Below are 20,040 nucleotides of genomic sequence, written 5' to 3'. Positions count from 1 at the left end.
CACTGCTGACAAAAAGATGCATAGTGACCTATTAGTAGACATACATCAAATTACATAACAATCTGGTTGGCCAGAACAGCAAGTATTAATTCTCAGTAAAAGCTCACATACTTCACACAAATAATGTATACCGTATTACCCGCAATAAATGTGGCAGTAAGCTTAATGTTGAAATAGAGGTTCTCTGGCTGATTAAAATGCTGAATGCACTTGAGAACATCTGATTGCAGGTTTAAAGTGATTATGTTCACCTAATTCTTTTAACCCAATTCAAACCATTATTATTAATATAATAATCCTTGCATTTGGTACAGCACAGTTCATATTGGGAGATCATCACAAAGTACTTTGCAAGACTGGCTCTAAAGTGGAGTTTTTGTGTATTTGTAGTGTCCCAAAACTAACCCCGACGTGAATGACAAATTTTATTTGGAATATTGTTAGGCAGGTCACCAGGAGAAACTCCCTTCTCATTTCAAATAGTGCCATAGGTTTTTCAATGTTCAGCTGAACAAGCAGAGATTTTAGTTTAATATTTTATCTCTTCCCAGCACAGCATTGGAGTATCAGCTGGACTATATGAGTTCAAATTCTTGATCCCACAACCTTCTGACTCAGAAAAAAGAGTTCTAAGCCAGGTTGACACACATTAATGCTGCACTTGCAGTCTTTGTGTTAAATGTTGCCCTCTTATCTTCATATACTCCTAATTTACTGCAGGCAGCAGTTTAAGCAATGTAGGCAAATAGCGCTGAAGTTATACTACTTGTTTCAAATGGATCCACACTACAACAAGTTAAAGCTTGATGCTTACACACTTATATATACATTCAAACATCCACCTATGTCTGCCTGAATTCCAGTGAAACTTTACAACATTAGCAAAGAACTGGTAGTCCTGCCAGTTTTGTATTAACATTAACCAACTTCTGGGTGGTCCAGAACAATGAAGGTAAAATTTACCACAGTTTGTTTTCATAAGATCAAAAGAATAACAAAGACCTTTCAGTCCATTTGATTTTATCTTTCCAGATTACTCATCCTGCCTTCTTACCCTTGCAAAAACTGCTTCTTAATGAGCCCAGTACCCTGAGCTGTACCAGTTGTAGTGATACTGCAGTCAGTGTGAAAGACGAATAGTGAAAGACTATCTTCTCAGGATAGATAGCGCCTTGGGACGTCCTCCCGACGTGAAAGGTGCTCTATAAATGGAATCTTGTTGTTGTTGTTGTAGACTCATGCCACTTGCCAAACACACTCATATCAGTGATCTCAAACCACATTTACATTGTAACTCCTTGATCACAGCAACAGAAGCCAGACAGCTGACAGATGTGTTTGAGAGTTCAGAAAAGAGCAACAAGAATGCCTCCAGTACTTAAAATATTGTTAGGACAGCAGGCAGGCCAAAAGTGAACTTGTTGAGATTGGAGAAAAGAGTATTAGAAGTGACATTATTCAGGGCTTTAAAATGATGAGATACAGAAAATATTGATCTAGCAAAAGCTATTTAACTTTAACTGTAATTAGATCACTAAAGGTGATGGATACAAAATTCACAAGCCTCAACAAGACCAGCAACTTAAAGAATTTATTTCCTCTCAGAGAGAGCATAAATATGTAGAGCTGTCTCCAAATTGACTCCTAAGTGAATTGAATAATTTCCATGTTATCAGAGAAATTGAAGGATATGAAAATACTGATGTACAGAGATAGATAAGAAACTATGTGCAAAGTAAGGTTCAGTCCTGTTATGATCTCAGGAATATCATCTATAGAATGCAGCAGAACAGAATTGAATAACATGGACTGCCGTGTCACATTGAGATTCGTCTACAAAAACACATAGCCACTCTGCAGTATATCCTGTGAAGCAATTTAAGATACGCTCTTAACATGAAAGGCCTTATATCACATATAAGTATTATTATTATTACTATCTGGTGGAGGTGGTTTCAGAAATAGTGTAATTCATACCAGATGCGGTATTATAATAATAATCCTTATACTTGGTATAGCACCTTTCAAGTCGGAAGGACAAAGGACATTACAAAGGACTTCACAGGATATACTGTAAATTACAGTGACTGTACTTTGCGGGTGAATGCGACAGCCAATTTGAACACAGCAGTGTCCCACAAACAGTCATGAAGTGAATGAACAATGTTATTTGGAGGATTGGAAACTAGGATCCTGGAAGAATAGTGCCTCTGCAACTTTAACATTCACCTGAGCAGGCAGCCAGTGCCTTGGTTTAATGTCTTATCCAAAGAACGATTCTCCAACAATGCAACACCCTCTCAGCACTGCTCTGAATTGTCATCTTAGACTACATGAGTTCCAATTTCTGAGATAGGGCTTGGACCCACCATATTCTGACTCAGAAGTGAGAGTGCTGCTAACTGAGCCAGCTTGACGCATAAACACGTGGGTGCAAATCACAGTAGGCTCACTCCCTTGTCATGTTTTTAAAGCTCTCAGTTGTTTTGATGGTTTTCAATGTAATTCAATAAAGGGTTACAGCTCTTCAATTATATTAAATATATATATACTCAAATTGGTGTTCTGAGATTCGGCTAAACTGCACTAAGTACAGAACTCTGAAATTGGGAGGTACATTTCCAGCAGCTATGATGTGTGTGGGATGAGTAAATCAAACTTTCTGCTCCACATCGCTATGACAGTGGAAGCGAAATGGCTACTTTCATAGCTGTATAAACACAGCATTAGGTATGTCAATTATTTTCCATGGCCCACTGTAAGGGTAAATTTAATTTTCTCATTCTATTCCTCTTCATGATTTTATGTTCTTAGTTCTTTATGTTCTATGCTTGCAAAAGAGAAATGCTAAAGGGTTTGGGTGCATGCTGAAGAATGGGATTAAATTAGAAAAAAACATCTATACAGAGTTCATGAGCCAAATTATTTATCTGTGCTGTAACATTCTATCTTTTAGGACTCCTTTATGGTATAAATTGTTGTTACAATTCTCACTGACCACACTGTCAGAAACAAATATTCTTTGACCTCAAGTGATGTATTGTGTTATGATTAGGCTAGGTCAAAAATGTTCTTCCATCTATGTCACTTGTTACAGTACAATTGCCAGGAAACAATCAAACATAGTACTTCAAGAGCAGCAAGTTACTATACTTTCAAAGCTGGACAAATAGGAATGCCCACCATGCACACATTGTTGTAGCGTAATGAATTATAGACATACAAGGTTGTAATTCATTTGGTTTATGAGCACTGGTCAAACTCCAAGAACATAAGCTAGCAGCTATTCTTTCTGTGTAAACTGTTTTCTATATATATTTCCAAAAAATCTGTGGTAAAATTAATGTGACATTGGTGAAAGACTAAGACAGCTGAAATAGCATAGGACCTCATGCAAATTATACTATTAAAACCTTTTATTTTACATTACCAATAAATTACCTTGTTTAGAATATATCAATAGTGGAACCTAAATTATCTGTGCCTAATAATATTGTAACATGAATGTGGTTAATCCACAGAGCATCAAATCATGTAGACATGGTGGAACTGGCTAGCCTGACTCAGTAGGTAGCAACCTGGGCTCTGAGTCAGAAAGTTGTGGGTTCAAGTCCTACATCAAGACTTTCAACTCACAGTCTAGGCTGCGCTCTAGCAGGACTCCCTGCTGGATGGACTACCTGCTCCTTCACTTCACAAGCTGCGGACTATCAGAACTCTGCCCCTCAATTCCTTTGCCACACTAGACTCCACGGGTCTATCACCCACATCCTTGCTGGCTCCATTGGCTTCCCATTCCCAGCAGATTGAATTCAAGATCCTAGTCCTAACCTTTAAATCCCTCCATGGGCTTGCCCCACCCTACTTGGGCAACCCCAAATCCTACAAACCTAATGGTGTCCTCTGCTCAGTGGGGACTGATCTGCTTCATGTCCTCTGCTTCAACCTCCCCACCATCGTCGTGATCAGAACTGAATTACTATTTATTGTTTTTGTTAGGTTAGGTTTGCTTATGCTTGGCAGCCAGTGTCAAGATGACCTGTAGAATTACAACCCTAATTAAATTAAGATGAGTTGAGGAACGCTATCTGAGTGTGACCGATGTTATGGATAGCTGGTATAAATCTAGATAAAATATTATGTGAAAATGCCTGTATGCGAGAGTATTTTTGTAGTTTTGTATTGTAAAATGCTATGTCAGGAGTGTTATAACATACATCACCTTGTGAAAATCAAACATTCAAATGAAAAATGTAATTATGATTGTGTTTAACAACTAGGGGACTTCTATAGTGTTGGACAGAAGATTTACAAACTCCAACGACTTGCAATTGCCCAGAACCGCTATAAATATCTTACATATTAACTGAACAAGAGTCTCCTTTTCTGGATTATATGCTAACGCAAAGCTCTTCCTATTATTTATATGTACTATAAATGGTGCCTTTACGAGCTGATTCATTTCCTCGCACTTGACTGCGTTGGTTATATGACAAGCTTATTAAGCCTGCTTTGTACAGTATAAATTGTGCTATAAATTGTAAATTTTCGAAGCACTACCTGCAGCAAAATAGGTCAGTGTGCGTTACAACTCTTGTGAATAATTCTGTGGGCAATTGCTCCTTGTCACTGGGACATTGGGAGGGTCCCTGTGTTGTCTGCAGTGGTTATGGCACAGACTGCCTGACTTTATCACAGCGAGTGGACAGCACCTTTCCCTGTTTCACACTCCCTGCGCTCTGTGAGTCGCACTGTAAACACCAGAGCTCTGTTAACAGACAGCAGCGCGGAATGGATTTAAATGCAAATTCCTTTAGCACATTGCACTAACTTTTTAACAGCTACAGGGAACTTTTACATTACCTCCCCACCCCCCCCCACCCCACCCCCCCGCTTTCCCTTGTGCGATCAGAGGCACATGCACTCCTGACAGGTCGCTTGAAGGGCGAACAAACTCACAGGAGCTGTCCGTTGAAATGTGCGATTTTGAGAACACATTGCAACTGTCTGCTTATACTGCATATGGAAATAAATAACCTGCCTGCTGCCAGTGAAATGGGTTAAGGCTGTGCAAGCTTCCCAATGGATGTGCTATGCATTCAGTGAGCGATGCTGGTCTGGTGTCCGGCTCCCAGCACAGCCCCTGTCCAAGGTGCTGAAACCATCCTCTCGCTCCTCTCCTCCTGTGATGGATAAGGGACCAGACCCCAAAAGGCACCGGAGTTTCGCTGGAGTTTCCAATTTTGCAAAACATCCTGTTTAATGAACACCATCCATCAATTGCTGGACCGTTTCTTAAATTAAAACATACCAGCCAACGGGTGATGTGTAAAGTATCTGAGCTAATTGCAGAAAGTGGCTGGACTGAGATACACAGATCACTGGAAGGGAATAGGAATTGTGTCGGATATAAAATACAATTACACCTGATTCATTATTCGATTGTTTAATTGGTGAAAACAATATATTACAACCCCAAAATCTTGAGAGTATCCAGGGATAAACTTTACACCCCTCAAAAATATAAAATTGATTACAGTACAATATACAACTCTCGAGAAAAATACCTATTAATGAAAGGATTATTAACGCCACAAGACACCTTCTCGGATACCACACTGACAGTATGCAGTTAACTAGTTCATTTTTTTTTTAAAAAAAAGGACAACAAAATGTGTGTTTTCACTTCATGGCATTGGAAGACAGTGCATTGGCTGCCAGTTATGCTCCAAATTGCCAACACTTCGGTTGTCGTTGCAGACACAGCATGATCCGGAGTTATTGCTCAGTGTCAGTTCTTGATTCGAGCACAAAAAAACAACAACTCTTAATCCCGAGAGATGGGATTACACACATTGCATTACACTGGGACACAGTGTGATGTGAGGCTACAATTCGCAAACTTTGGACACACACCCCCCCCCCCCCCCCCCCCCCGCTGCTGGGCTCTGTCAGATCGGGACGGCTGGTTGCATTTAGTGGCATTTTCACGATCTGAAGGCATTGCATAAACTCGTTATTGTGTAAAATTCATTGCAACCGAACCTGCGCTTTCCCCCGAGGAGGCGGTGAGCACCGCACCGGCACTGCCGCCTCCACATCAACACTCAGAGCAGAGACACACAGCACAGCCGCACTGTCCTCAGCACCGCATCTGCTTTGCAAAATGCACTTTGCACATTATAATCCGCAGAGAGCTGCGTGTGTGTGTGTGTGCGTGTGTGTGTGTGTGTGTGTGTGTGCGTGTGTGTGTGTGTGTGTGTGTGTGCGTGTGTGTGTGTGCGTGTGGGTGTGTGTGTGTGTTTCCAAATCGGATTCCTCTCCAGTAACACTGTGCAATTCACTAACTTGTCCAAACGGTGTTTCCCGTTCACTCTCATCCCAGTTTCCCAACTCCTGCTCCATCGCCTCCTCGTTAAAGCTCTCCCCCGGCGGCCACACCGCACGCAGCGCGATTATGGAGAAAACAACTTACGTGTCCCATCAAAACGCGTTGCTATGGTGTCGAGGAAGGTGTTTTGTGGCGCTAATAATCCCTTCATAACAGGCATTTTTCCTGAGAGCTGTGAAATTCTCCATCAAAGTTGCGCGGCTGTGCAGAGTGCAGAGAGAGAGAGAGAGAGAGAAAGAGTGAGGCGGGTCTCAGCAGAGGGAGCTCTGGCTGCTCTCCTCCTCTCTCTCTCCTCTCCTCTCCTCTCTCTCCTCCTCTCCTCTCCTCTCTCTCCTCCTCTCCTCTTCTCTCTCTCCTCCTCTCCTCTCCTCTCTCTCCTCCTCTCCTCTTCTCTCTCTCCTCCTCTCCTCTTCTCTCTCTCCTCCTCTCCTCTCCTCTCTCTCTCCTCCTCTCCTCTCTCTCTCTCCTTCTCTCTCTCCTCTCTCCCTCCTCTCCTCTCCTCTCCTCTCTCCCTCCTCTCCTCTCCTCTCCTCTCCTCCTCTCTCTCTCTCCTCTCCTCCTCTCCTCCTCTCTCTCTCCTCCTCTCCTCTCTCTCCTCCTCTCCTCTCTCTCTCTCCTCCTCTCCTCTCTCTCCTCCTCTCCTCTCCTCTCTCTCCTCCTCTCCTCTCCTCTCCTCTCTCTCCTCCTCTCCTCTTCTCTCTCTCCTCCTCTCCTCTCCTCTCCTCTCTCCCTCCTCTCCTCTCTCCCTCCTCTCCTCTCCTCTCTCTCCTTCCTCTCCTCTCTCTCTCCTTTCTCCCTCCTCTCCTCTTCTCTCTCTCCTCCTCTCCTCTTCTCTCTCTCCTCCTCTCCTCTCCTCTCCTCTCTCTCCTCTCCTCTCCCTGCCTCTTCCGGTCCACACAGCTGAGCTGAGCTTGACCAAGAGAGAGGACACAGGAAAATAGAGAGGGGTTGTGGGGAGGAAGATGAGAAGAAGGACCAGAGAGAGAAGGAAGGAAGTAGAAGATTTAAAATAGTTGTTAAAGGAAACAGAGGGGGGACGGGGGGAGGTGCGGGGGAATCGTTTTCACGCAGCGAGTTGTTCGGATCTGGGATGCACTGCCTGAAAGGATGGTGGAAGCTGATTCGATAACAGCTTTTAAGAGAAGTGGATAATCATTTGGGGTGGGCAACAACAACTTGCACTTATGTAGCGCCCTCCACACAGGGTAGCGTCTCAGAGCGCTTAACAGTGGCGGAGCCTGACCAAGTTTGTGGGGCTATGGGGAGAGCGCGGGGGAGTGGGATTGAATCGGATAGCTCTTTTCAAAGAGCTGGCACAGGCACGATGGGCCGAATGGCCTCTTTCTGTGCTGTGTAATTCTATGATTCTATGAAGGGATGAGAGTGATGGGAAGGTAGAGGAAATGAAAGTGTGGAAAGAAGGAGATAAGAGGATAGAGAAAGAAGAAATAGAACGAATGAATGAGATGGGAGATAGAGAGGGCAAGAGGTGGGAGAGGAAGATAAGAGGGCAGAGAGGGAAAGATAGAAGAGATGAGAAAGTGGGAAGAAGGAGATAAGGGGACAGAGAAGGGGGAGAGAGAGAGGTGGGAAGAGATAAGAGAATAATAAAATAATAATCCTTGCATTTTATATCACGCCTTATCAAGTCGTTGACGCGGCTCACAGGATTTACTGTAAAGTGTAGTGACTGTATTTTGTTCCAGCAATTTGTGACCAGCAATGTCCCACAAACAGCCATGGACTGAGTGATCAATTTTATTTGGGAGATTATTGGTCATGTCACTGGGAGAAATTATTTGTTCAAATAGTGCCGTGGGATCATTATTTTCCACCTGATCAAGCGGACAAGCCCTTGATTTAATATCTCATCCGAAGCACAGCACCTCCATCAATGCAGTGCATGCTCACTGGGGCTTGATCCAACAATATTCTGACTCAGAGGTGAGAGTGCTACCAACTGAGCCACCCTAACCCAAGAGAGAGAGTGGGGGAAGATAGAAGGGATGAGAGGAGTGAAAATGAAGGTAATATGACAGATAAGAGGGAAAGGGGAGGTAAGAGGATAGATGGAGAGAGAGATGATATAGGGATGGAGATGAGAAGAGGTAAGTAAGAAGATAGAGTGTAAGAGGGGAGAAGAGAAATCAAGAGTACAGAGAGAGGGAGGACAGGGGCGAGATTGTGTCACAAAATTCAAGAGAGGATTAGATAGCTAATTTGTAAAGAAATTTATTGAAAGTATGACTGATAATGCAATATAGAATTATTTATATTTTATTGGTCCGGGAGATATGGTTGGATAGAAATTCTGTAGTTTTGCTTGAATTAACTTTGGGAGGCAGGAAAACACTTGCAGAACCTTTTCTTAGGACTTAGGTGCCCAAAATATGACAGTGAGTCATACTTTGGGCACCCAAACTTTCTGGACGCTACCCTGTGTGAGGGGCACTATATAGATGAAAGTTGCTGTTGTTGTTGTGAGTCTTTATTTGTTGTCCGGACTCCCAGTAAACAGAGTCAAGTTTGGAAATCAGGATTTTGTTTTAGTTCCACAAATGCATAGGTTCTGGATCGTGAAATGCACATCCTAACCAGTCAGTAAAGTGCAAGATATGAGAGCAAGACATACAGTTGGAGAGGCAGAAAGAAATACACAGTTGCACAGACAGAGAGAATAAAAATATAATAATCCCTGCGTTTGATATTGTGCCTTATCAAGTTGTTAAAGACATCACACGAGAAATACACAAACACTCACACACAGGCAATTAGACAGAGATATATAAGTAAATACACACAGAGTCGCACAGAGAGATAAACATACATACTTTGAGAGATAGAAAGAGAAATATGCACATTCACACACTCACACACAAAAAAAAACCCAGAGAGGCGGAAAGAAATACACAGAGAGAGAACTATGTGCACACACACAAAAATACACACAGTAGAGAGGTAAAGAAAGAGAGAAATACAAATAATTAGAGGAACAGAGAGACAAATGTACACAGTTGGAGAGATAAAGGCAGAGAAATACACAGAGAGACAGGGTGAGAAGTATACACACGCACGCACAGCAAGAGAAAAATATACACACAGACATATAGAAAAATAAACACGGTTTAGGGAGACATAGAGAGAAATACATATAAAACTAGAGACGTAGAATTTGAAAAACACACATGACCAGTGGAGATATAGAGAGCGAAGTACAGTACAAAGCTAAGTGTCCACACTAATTGGGACTGGCTCATTGTAAATCACCAAACAATCTGGATAAATAAGTAAAATACAAATTGGCTGTAGTATCAACTAAAATATTGTTATTTCAGGAGGTCTGTGATTATAGCATTATACTGTGTCAGGGCCTTCTCTCTTTATTTCCCAACCATTCCCTCCATAGTGGACTAGAAAGCTGCAAAGCCATTGCTCTCTGACCAATGTTTATCAGGATTTATCTCTGATGCTGCATTATGTAGGTGAGATTGAAGTCACTTCGTTCTGGCATTATAACAACATCAGCGAGAAGCTCAATCTATACTTCATGCTGCATACCCAAATGCCACCTGGTCTAAGCCTATAAAACTATATTAAAGTCTTAAAATCTAAATTTGTGCAGAATTGTGGAAAGTTTATAAATTCAGTCTTAATTTAAAGCTGGTTCTCATTGAGAAGTGCAGAAAATTAACTTTCAAATTAGGACTGATTTACAGAAACATTTACCAAAGTCATGGAAATATTCTCTCAAATGGGTAGGATAAATGTAGCCTGGGATGCAGGATTATGTTTTCAAAGGTAGAACCATTCATCTCTGAAAATAATCTTTCCATCCTTTCCAGCCTTGAATCCATCATTGTGTTCATAGTGGCTATTTGATGTGTGGGTGATTCATTAAATTGTGAAGGTGAAAGTATTGTTGTGTCTGTGCTTGTGCAATGGATAATGTGACATAAACAGGAAGGATTTTACCAGATTATCTAAAGGTTACCCAGAAGTTATTCTCAATTGAGTCTCACCAGATTCTCCAAGGCTGATTTTTTCACAATGACTGTTGCTTCTGTTTGCACCATGTCTAGCAGTTGAAAGACAATGCTTTTGTTATAATGTTTTTAACATCATGGAATCTATTCCTGACCTCCTGCCAAGTTCTGCAGGTGGCAGACACACAATTGATCCAGCTGGTGATGTCTTTCCACGCCTGTTTTCTGTGGATTTAAATTTCTCTATCCAATCCCCATTGCCTAACAGCATAAAAAAATAATCTGTCCAGGTTTATTTGAGTGATATTGCCCTAACTCAAATAGAAATCCACCTGAACGGACAGATTTGTTCTAACGTCTCATCCAAACGACACCACCTCTAACAATGCAGCACACCCCCAGGCTGCAATGGAGGGTCAGCACTTAGCGTTGGGCAACCTTTTTGGTCGGCCAATAAAACACATTTTCTTGATTGAAAATTTCTCAATTTATGCCATAAATCATGAAATATTCCATCAAGAAAATACTGGAAACATGTGACCATGGACTTACCTAGATGCATGTGAATGTTCGGGGGCACTTCTTGGCAGCCCCACAGGCCACTTCTGGCCCGCAGGCCATGGGTTGGCCACCACTGTCTTAGACTATATAAGTTCCATCTTCTGACATGAGGCTTGATCCCACAACTTTCTAAATCAGTGGCCAAAGTGCTGCCAACTGAGCCAGGCTGCCAACATTATTCACAAGTTAAGAATTGGGAGGGTTATTTCCAAAGACATCTTAATGATTTTCCTTAAATAAGGAATGGAGAGTATGTTTAGAAATAGTATACGCACATTTGATCCCAATGTTAGCAACACGTGGTAATGACAGTATCCTTTAATTGCCCAGACAGTCTTTAATGTTAATCCTTTATCATTGATCTTTTACCCTTTTTGCTCTTTAACATTTCACTTTGACATCAGCCTATTTTATTTTGTGACTTTTCCTACAATATCAATTCAACTTCTTTGGTTTCCCAAGTCTACAAGAAAACCTTGCCCTTTTTTTCTATCCTTTCATAACATCCTATAATAAAGCAAATTGATCTTACTTCCGTTATTAATCCTATAATTTATTAGCATAACAAATGCTCAATATCTCAAGCATCATTCTGAATGCTTGCACCATTCAGTTATAAGCACTTAAAACAGTCTACATGGCTTATTTTAAGATCATTTACTTCCTTTGTATTTTTGTGCGGATTTACTTTTCCTTTGTTATTTACACACTATCATAACTACGGTTGTGGAGTCGTGTAGCATAGTGGTTAGAGGACTCTATTTTCAATGAACATTGATTTTACTATGGGTCAATGTTAACATTTCTCATTGTTTTCTGCTTGTGCAGATTGCAGGGAATATCATTTGTGAAGGTCAAGTGATTCAGTTCTGATGGACCTTCAGAATCCACCCATTGTAAGTAATATCTGATAGATATTAATATTAAGCTGATGGAACTTTTGGGGTTGTTATTCTGCATTATGAGGTGGAGAATAAATGAAAGTATATGTTTCAAAAGGTTTTTTGGATCAAGATGTTATGGACTAAGAATGCATATGAAAGTCAAGACACAAAAGCAGCTATATTTCATGTTTGTACAGCATGATTATTTGCATCATAGTTTCTCCCAATGTCCTGACCAACAACCCCCCAAATAAAATTGGTCACTCACACCATGGCTGTTTGTGGGACACTGCTATGGGAAACTGACTGCCGTGTTTCGCCCACAAAATACAGTCACTCCACTTTACAGTATATCCTGAGAAGTGCTTTGGAACGTTTCAATGACATGATAAGGCACTATATCAAATGCAAGGATTATTATTATTATTATTTATACTTACTTGTAAAGTCTCCTTATCCATCCTATTGTTGTGTAATACAATCATTGTTAGCATCAAGTTTAACCCTCTGTCAATTGGCAGACAATATAGATATATGACTAATTTTGTCTGGTTTGGTATGAATATATCTATGCCAATGGATATAATCTTAATTGCAGCCTAAAAAATAAAGATTTATGTTGTTACATAGAAAGAGCTTTGACAGTGCTCATTTTTGTATATATAGATTGTCGATAGATTTGCGGTCTTTGCCCAAATCTGTGAACAGTGAATTTAGATGAATTAAAATTATTGGCCAAAACTGAAGGATGGTAAAAATACAGCACTCATATTGCACTAAATCATAAATTGTATGGCAAAGGCTATGTATCTTGTTCTTTCCCAGTCTCTACTAAGTATCTAATAGTAACACTTGGATTTTGTAGGGTCTCATTATATCAAAACATCTCAATATGATTCATGCAATATATTACATTGAAACATAATCATTTTTATTATGTAGAACAATGAGGCAGCCAATCTCACAAGTAACAGAAGATGAATGACCAATTACCCAAATCTGTGAACGATGAATTTAGATGAATTAAAATTATTGGACAAAACTGAAGGATGGTAAAAATACAGCACTCATATTGCACTAAATCATATTTTTTACTCTTTTCCAAGATATGGGTGAGGTTGTCATTTTGACAGTATTTATTTCCCATTCATAGTTATTATTAATAATATTCCTTACATTTGTTATAGCATCTTTCATATTCCAAGAGTGTCTCGAAGTCTACATTTTATAAGCAAATTTAGTAGCCAATATATGCACCCCAATATCCCACAAAGAGCAATGAAATGAATGATCAAATTTATTTGAGGGCTTGTTGACCTGAAGAAACTCCCTCCTCTTTTCGAATTGTGCCATAGAATCTTTAACAGGTAGATAGGACCTCAGTTAACATTTCATCTGAAGGATAGCGCTTCTGACAACCGAGCACACCCTAACAATGCTGCATCCCCCAGCACTGCATTGGAGTGTCATCTTAGACTGTGTGATTCCATGTCCTGACATGCGGCTTGAACCCACAACTTTATAACTTAGAGGTGAGAGTGCTACTACTGCTACTGCACCAGGCTCACACACATATAATGAGATAGTGATATATGACAAAGTCAGAATTTGGAGGGAATTTGGGGCGTGAGTTGCCGATCCTTTGCTGATCCCATGCAAGACTAAGGCCCCTCTGATTGGCTCGCGCCAGCGCCTCAGCACCTCAGGCTCTGGCAACATCAACCTCCATGGTTGCACACTACAACTCACCGCCAGTCAGGAACCAAGGTGTCTTGTTTGACCCTCAACTGTCTTTTCTCCCCTACATTCAAGCCATGACCTGCTCTGCCTTTCCTCACCTCTGTAACATCACCCGACTCCACCACTACCTCACCCCTCAGGCCGCTGAAACTCTTGTTCATGCCTTCATCACTTCCAGGCTCGACTATGCACACGCCCTGCTTGTCAGCCTTCCCAACTCCTCCCTCCACAGGCTGTGGGTAATCCTGAATTCTGCAGCCTGTGTCCTCTCCCGCACCAAACTCTGTGACCCCATCTCCCCCATTCTTGCTCGACTCCACTGGTTCCCTATCCTTCAGAGGATCCATTTCAAGATCCTGGTCCTCAAATACAAAGCCCTCCATAGCCTCACCTCACCCTACCTCTGCGACCTCCTAATCCCTACCAACCCGCCCGTTCCTTCTGCTCAGCCGGCTCAGGCCTGCTCCACATCCCCCAACCCACCCGCCCCACCATTGACGGGAGAGCCTTCAGCCACTCTGCCCCCAATCTCTGGAATTCCATCCCCCAGTCCCTCCGCCTCACCCCCTCCTTAGCCTCCTTCAAGTCTCGCCTCAAGACTCCCCTCTTCGACCATGCCATCGGCCACCCCCCTTCCCCTCCCTTCCGCCCCAACCCCTGCTCGGATCTGAAATGCTGTACTCTGTCCAGCGGCTTGGGACGTCCTCCCGACGTGAAAGGCGCTATACAAATGTAATCTTGTTGTTGTTGTTGTTTTTGTTGTTGTTGTTGACGCTGCTTTTGTCTTCAGCATGGTGGCGGTTGCATGGCTGGGAGATGCTGGATGCATGTTTGATGAATTTCCCCAATATATTATGTAGATAGAACACACTGCAGCCACAGTGTATTGGTGAAAGAGAAGATGGATGTTGACCCGAGATGCTGGGCTGCTGATCAAGCAAATTGTTCTTGTGATCACAATATGTTTCAGACTCACAAGTTTCTGGCTTTGAGATTAGATTGTTACCAACTGAGCAAAATTGACGACAGCTCATATACTTTACCATCATTTTCCATGAAGAATATGAAACACAAATCTGGCCCATGGACAGTCTGAAAATATTTAACACATTGATTTTGAGACTTTGTACAACTCAGTATTACTTCAGTGGGTCCAATACAATCTATCTTTCTGAAATGGAGCTTCTCCACAGTGGTTAGCATTATTTGTAATTGTTGAGTCTTTTCTTTTTCCACTAACAACCCACAGATTGTTGGCAACTTTCATTCGAAAAGAGGCTGCCATTTCACATCAATCATAGCACAGGAACTGGTCAGTATTGTCTTTGATGTATCAAAAGCCTTCTGCTCTATATTCCCCTAAAGAATTTGCTTTGTGTGTGTTAAACTGAAAAATTCCAGCACGCAATGTAGTAAGTGTCCAGTTCTAAAAAAAAGGTTCTTGTACCATGTCACCCTGCATCCTGGATCGTAATTGACTGTATCATAATTTATGACAATTTCAAAAACTTCCATCAGTTTTGTGAGCATAGCACCTTGAATACAGCTTGTGCATTCGGTTGCAGTTCACAATCTATATAAAAATATTATCTTTCCACTTGCCTTTGCACAGATTTACAAAATTGTTAACTAAATTGCTGAATATTTTACCTTTCATGTAAATTTACAGAATTTCTGTTGCCATTGCTGTTGTTTGTTCTCTGATAGAAAACCAAGCTCACATTCTCACGATTGCTCTGCTCCATTTTTAAAATAGTTTTTTTCACCATTTTACCAGATGATCTGATAACTTTCTTGAGTGTTCTGTTTGTCAGAGTTGCCGTTCTTCAGATGAGATGTTAAACCGCAGCCCCGTTTCCTATTCAGTTAAATGTGAAAGATGCCATGGCATTATTTGAAAAGAGAAGGGAGTTTCTCCTGATGTCCTAGCCAAAATCCACCAAACTAAATTAGTCTTTCACTTAATGGTAGTTTGTGAGACATTGTAGGACGCAAATTGGCTGTTACATTCATCTACAAAACAAACAGTCACTTCCCTTTACAGTATATCCTGCAAAGAGCTTTGAGATGTCCCCTGACATGAAAGGTGCTATATCAAATATAAGAATTATTCGTTATTTGATTTTTTTAATCTGATTCTATCTTTCCACATAGTTATGTGAAATGAATTTACAAATGTACAAATTAAAAATAACTCCTACACTTTATAATTCTTGCACCATCTCGTCACTACCTAATAACTACCTAATTCCTCTTGAATAACTGCCTAATTCCTCTTGAATTTTCTGACACCATCTACCTCTAACTCTGCCCCGGGTCGTCTATTTCGCATATGAATCACTCAAAAATGAAGACTGGTGTTCCATAAATAGTTGGAGGAAACTAGTACCTTATTAACTGTTTTTTTTTTTCACCGAATATAATCTGTATACCTAAGAAGACACTGGTTAACGTATGCATTTTCTATTCAAAAGTACTCTATCATTGTCAGTTACAATGCAGTTTACAAGCAATTGTTCAGTCCATGCTCAATCATAAACGCTTTGGGACATCCTCCCGACGTGAAAAGCGCTATATCAAATGCAAGGATTATTATTATTATTATTATTATTACCTGTGGCATGATGCAATATTGCCACATGCGATATTTTATTTTGCTTAGAACCATAGAAATTTACAGTGCAGAAGGAGGCTGCTTGGCCAATCAAGATTTCAACCCAAATCTTTATTCTTCAATCTTGAATCTTTAACAAATTGAAGGTGATTTTAGCTGGGTGATTTAGAGGATTTGGTTTTTTTACTGCAGGAAGGATTTCTGTCTTTGTTATAATGGTAAAGTAAAAACAAATCTGAACGGAAAAATATGTTCATGTGATTTGGTTGTTTGCTTGGATGCTTGCCAGATGTTAACATTTTTTATAACCAGATTGTAGCTATGTTGCACCACGACACAATGTTAAGAATTACAGCACCTACCTAGAAATGTTCATGACTTTCTTTCTCATTAATGTTTTTATTGTGAAGATTGAAGAAGTGCAGCAAATCATAAATGTCACAGCATACAAAATAAATATGGCAGTATTACAATATTCAGCAAACAAAATAAATCAGAGGTCATACAATTTTTAACTATAACAGTTGAGAAATTATACATGATAAGCATGTAACATTCGGTGTTATGGGAGATATATTCTCCATTCCTTCATCAGTTCAATGCCTCAATTAACAATGAGAAAGTTTAAAAGTTTCTGTAAAGTGTAATGTGGTGTATTTATAGGAGTAATGTGACAGCCAATTTGTGCACATCAATGTCTCATAAACAGATATGAAGTGAATGACCAATATTACTTGGAAGATTTTTGGCCAGGACACCAGAAGAAATTGCCTTCTCTTTTCAAATAGTCCCATAGGATCTTTAATGTCCACCTGGACAGACCTCGGTTCAACATCTCATCCGAAGCAACTATACTTTCCCTGTCTCACTTTCCTCTAACTATTCCATTTGGGGTCTTCAGAGAACTGAAGTGCTAGTGTTGTGACTATTTTAACACTCAAATAGCCATTGGGTCAAGTTACACTTCTGCCTCTTGGTGCTGATCCATTCTATACATTTTCATTACTCTTTGCTCCATATTTTTAATGTTAACTTTATTTCTTACTATTTTCTACTTCTTACCTCTTTTTGCATTCTGAAATTTTTTTTAACCTGAAATGACCTGAACTCTTTATAACCTGAAAAGCTTTACTTTCCTTGCAGCAGCTGCCATCCACTTTGAAAAGCAAAGACAACTTTGCACAAAAAAAAACCTTCATTGGTTTGAAAGCTTGGATGATTGACAGGGTCACAATGTAGATGTGAAGAGAATTTTTGCATTTAGAAAAGAAAGTCAGGGCTGCAAAAAGCATATTCATAGGAAAGCCTGGATAAGTGAACTCAACCACAACAATCTGATGGTTAACTCTTCCACCTCAATGCTCTATTGTGTCTTCAATGACATTATTCAGGTACTGTGACTTAATTATATTAACCTTATGCTACAACATCTGGTACACTGATAGTTGCTATGCCTTTCTCTGACAACCTCTGTTAACATTCAGTCTGAGCTATTGTTTGACCCATCACCAGACAGATAGGTCCTTCTTTCATTTTTCCACTTGAGTTGAAGTTTTAATCCCATTTGATGATGTGCTGATACTGAAGATCTTGAGTCTGATCAGCAATATGAGTCTTTTGTTCCCAGAATTTTCTTAACATGTCAGATGATCAAGTGTATAATCAGTACATATGTTCAGTTCCTTTTCATTAACTAATTCTGTGCAGATTTTGGATCAAGGAAGTGAATTAATCTATTTTTGAACAAACAACAGTGCCATATTTGCATGAGTCTTTTTTGAAATTCCATGTTTCGTAGCTTTTTTGGTACAAAAAAAATCTTTTTTCTATAGTCATTACCAATGTAAAGGTGGAAATTCCATGCTTTCTTTATTAACAAAATATCTTGAAAGTAACAAAAGTTGAGATTTTTAAAAATATATTTTGCTTAAAATAATACAGAATTCCATCTTTTTTTCATAAAGCATCAGCAATAACAACGTCTTGCATTCGATAGCGCCCTTCATGTGGATTAGTGTCTTAGAGCACTTAAACATGTTACTGGTGTGAATTCTTGATCCACCCCCTTGATTTGACTTGTTGAAGTTAGAGTTTCATTGATAATGCAAAATTCTACTAAATAAGCACATTTTCTCCAGTAATGTATAAATATGACCAGTAAGACGGGTCATACAGTACCAAGCAGAAGATTGGAAGAGAAGCAGAGGTGGAGTTGAGGTAAGAATCCAAAATGGGGCTAAAACTCCAAAGTAACTCAGGATATTTTGGGGAATTGTCAGGTTTGAAATGGAGATTCTGTATATTGCTCACGATAGAGATGTGAGTATCACCTCGTTCAACAAATACTGTCCCGCTTAATGTCCCCCAGCCTACCTGCCTCGGTGTATAATTTTTCTGTGGTATCAACTAGCTTATTTGGGAGCACCTTTGCTTCTTGCTCAGAAGGTGGTGGGTTTCAATTCCCAAGAGGTTGTTGGTCCAAGCCCTATGTTTGGGACTTGAGCTAACAGTTCAAACTTATTTTCCAGCTCATTACTGGGGGGATCGCTGCATTGGTAGAGGTAGCATTCTTTGGATGAGAAGTTTTAGGGTCCATCTGGCTGTTCAGAATACAAATCCTGGGTCAGTAGAGAAGTGAAGGGAATATTTCATGGTGTGTTGGCCAACAATTATCCACATTAATTGCTCAATCAGTGAGTTGTTGTAAGATTGAAGGAGTTTCGCCTGATGCTCTCGCCAACAAATTCCCCAAAGAAAAAAAGTCACTCACTCCATGGCTGTTTATGAGACATTGCTGTGTGCAAATTGGCTGCCACATTTGCCCACAAAATACAGTCAATCCACTTTGCATTATATGTTCCCTGACCAGGACCGCCTTTTTCCACCTCCACCCATTGCCTGCTTCTGACCGTACCAATTCGTATCAGCCCCTTGGCCCAAGAAGAAGAAGATACTTCCTGATTGCCCTTATTCATTCCTTCATCCTTGATTCATTCCTTTCTTTTAAAGAGATGGATAAAACCTGTGTGAAATTGAAAAAAATGGATCACAAAAAAATTAAGGAAAAACAATAGATGATAGTTGAAAAGATGAAACACCAATTTGGGGCAGGCAGGGGAAGGGGGAGCGATCTCTCAAAACAAAACGATTTGTTCAATTGTTAGTGAGAAAAACAAGAAGAAGACAAATGTCAACCAATAGATAGAATTTGCTTCCATAAGTATGATTAATTCTATTGTATATATATCAAAGAATTGTTTTATTCAAAAGGCATTTCCACTTGAAAGATCATTCCAAAATGTTAAATTGCCAAATTAAGAGTAATGAATAAACGCCATTAGTGAAAAGTTTTTTGAAGTTCTACCTTCCTCATCTGTAAGAAAAGCTGACAGAAGATCTTTTAAGGGCTTGTAAACATTCCACTAGAGTGATAACCAACATCGAAAACTTTTCTAAAATCAGAAGTTATTGTACTATGAAGGCAGTTCATAGATAGGTTTGATTTGAAAATCAAATGGGTGTGATGGTAGTTTACAGTCCTGTTAAACTGTGGGTTGTAGATGCTAGATTATTCAGACCTTTCATTTCTTGTACCCTCTGTTGAAAAGACTGAGATCTATGCCACAGCTTCCTCAGTATTGCAAAGAACCATTCCACTTGCAGTCTGTTGATCAACAGTTGCTTCTATGGTTGGCTTCCCATGTTTAGAGTTGGGATTAAGTGCTGTTGCTTTGAGTACTAGGAGAAGTTGAGGGGAAGGCAACACTTCTATGCACCATGGGACTCACAGATGAGCTGAGGATCATAGGCTCAACTAGAATGTAATTCCTTGCTGGAGGAAAGTTGACATCTGCAATATTTGCGGTG

The 20,040-nt window shown here is 40.2% G+C and overlaps 1 protein-coding gene across 1 annotated transcript in view; it reads right to left on the bottom strand.

Annotated features, from left to right (window-relative positions):
* kcnh8 (potassium voltage-gated channel, subfamily H (eag-related), member 8) overlaps positions 1–6,624 on the bottom strand; it is a 150,156-nt gene extending 143,532 nt beyond the window's left edge. The window contains exon 1 of the mRNA XM_042332486.1: positions 6,476–6,624. Coding sequence (XP_042188420.1) covers positions 6,476–6,551 — 76 coding nt within the window. The 5' untranslated portion in view covers positions 6,552–6,624. The remainder of the gene's footprint in view (positions 1–6,475) is intronic.
* Positions 6,625–20,040: the final 13,416 nt, after the last annotated feature.

Source organism: Callorhinchus milii, unplaced genomic scaffold (assembly GCF_018977255.1).
Source record: "Callorhinchus milii isolate IMCB2004 unplaced genomic scaffold, IMCB_Cmil_1.0 Scaffold2, whole genome shotgun sequence".
In the NCBI taxonomy this organism is placed as follows: domain Eukaryota; kingdom Metazoa; phylum Chordata; class Chondrichthyes; order Chimaeriformes; family Callorhinchidae; genus Callorhinchus; species Callorhinchus milii.
Note: the sequence above shows the minus strand (reverse complement) of the source record. Positions and strands in the feature narration are given on the sequence as shown.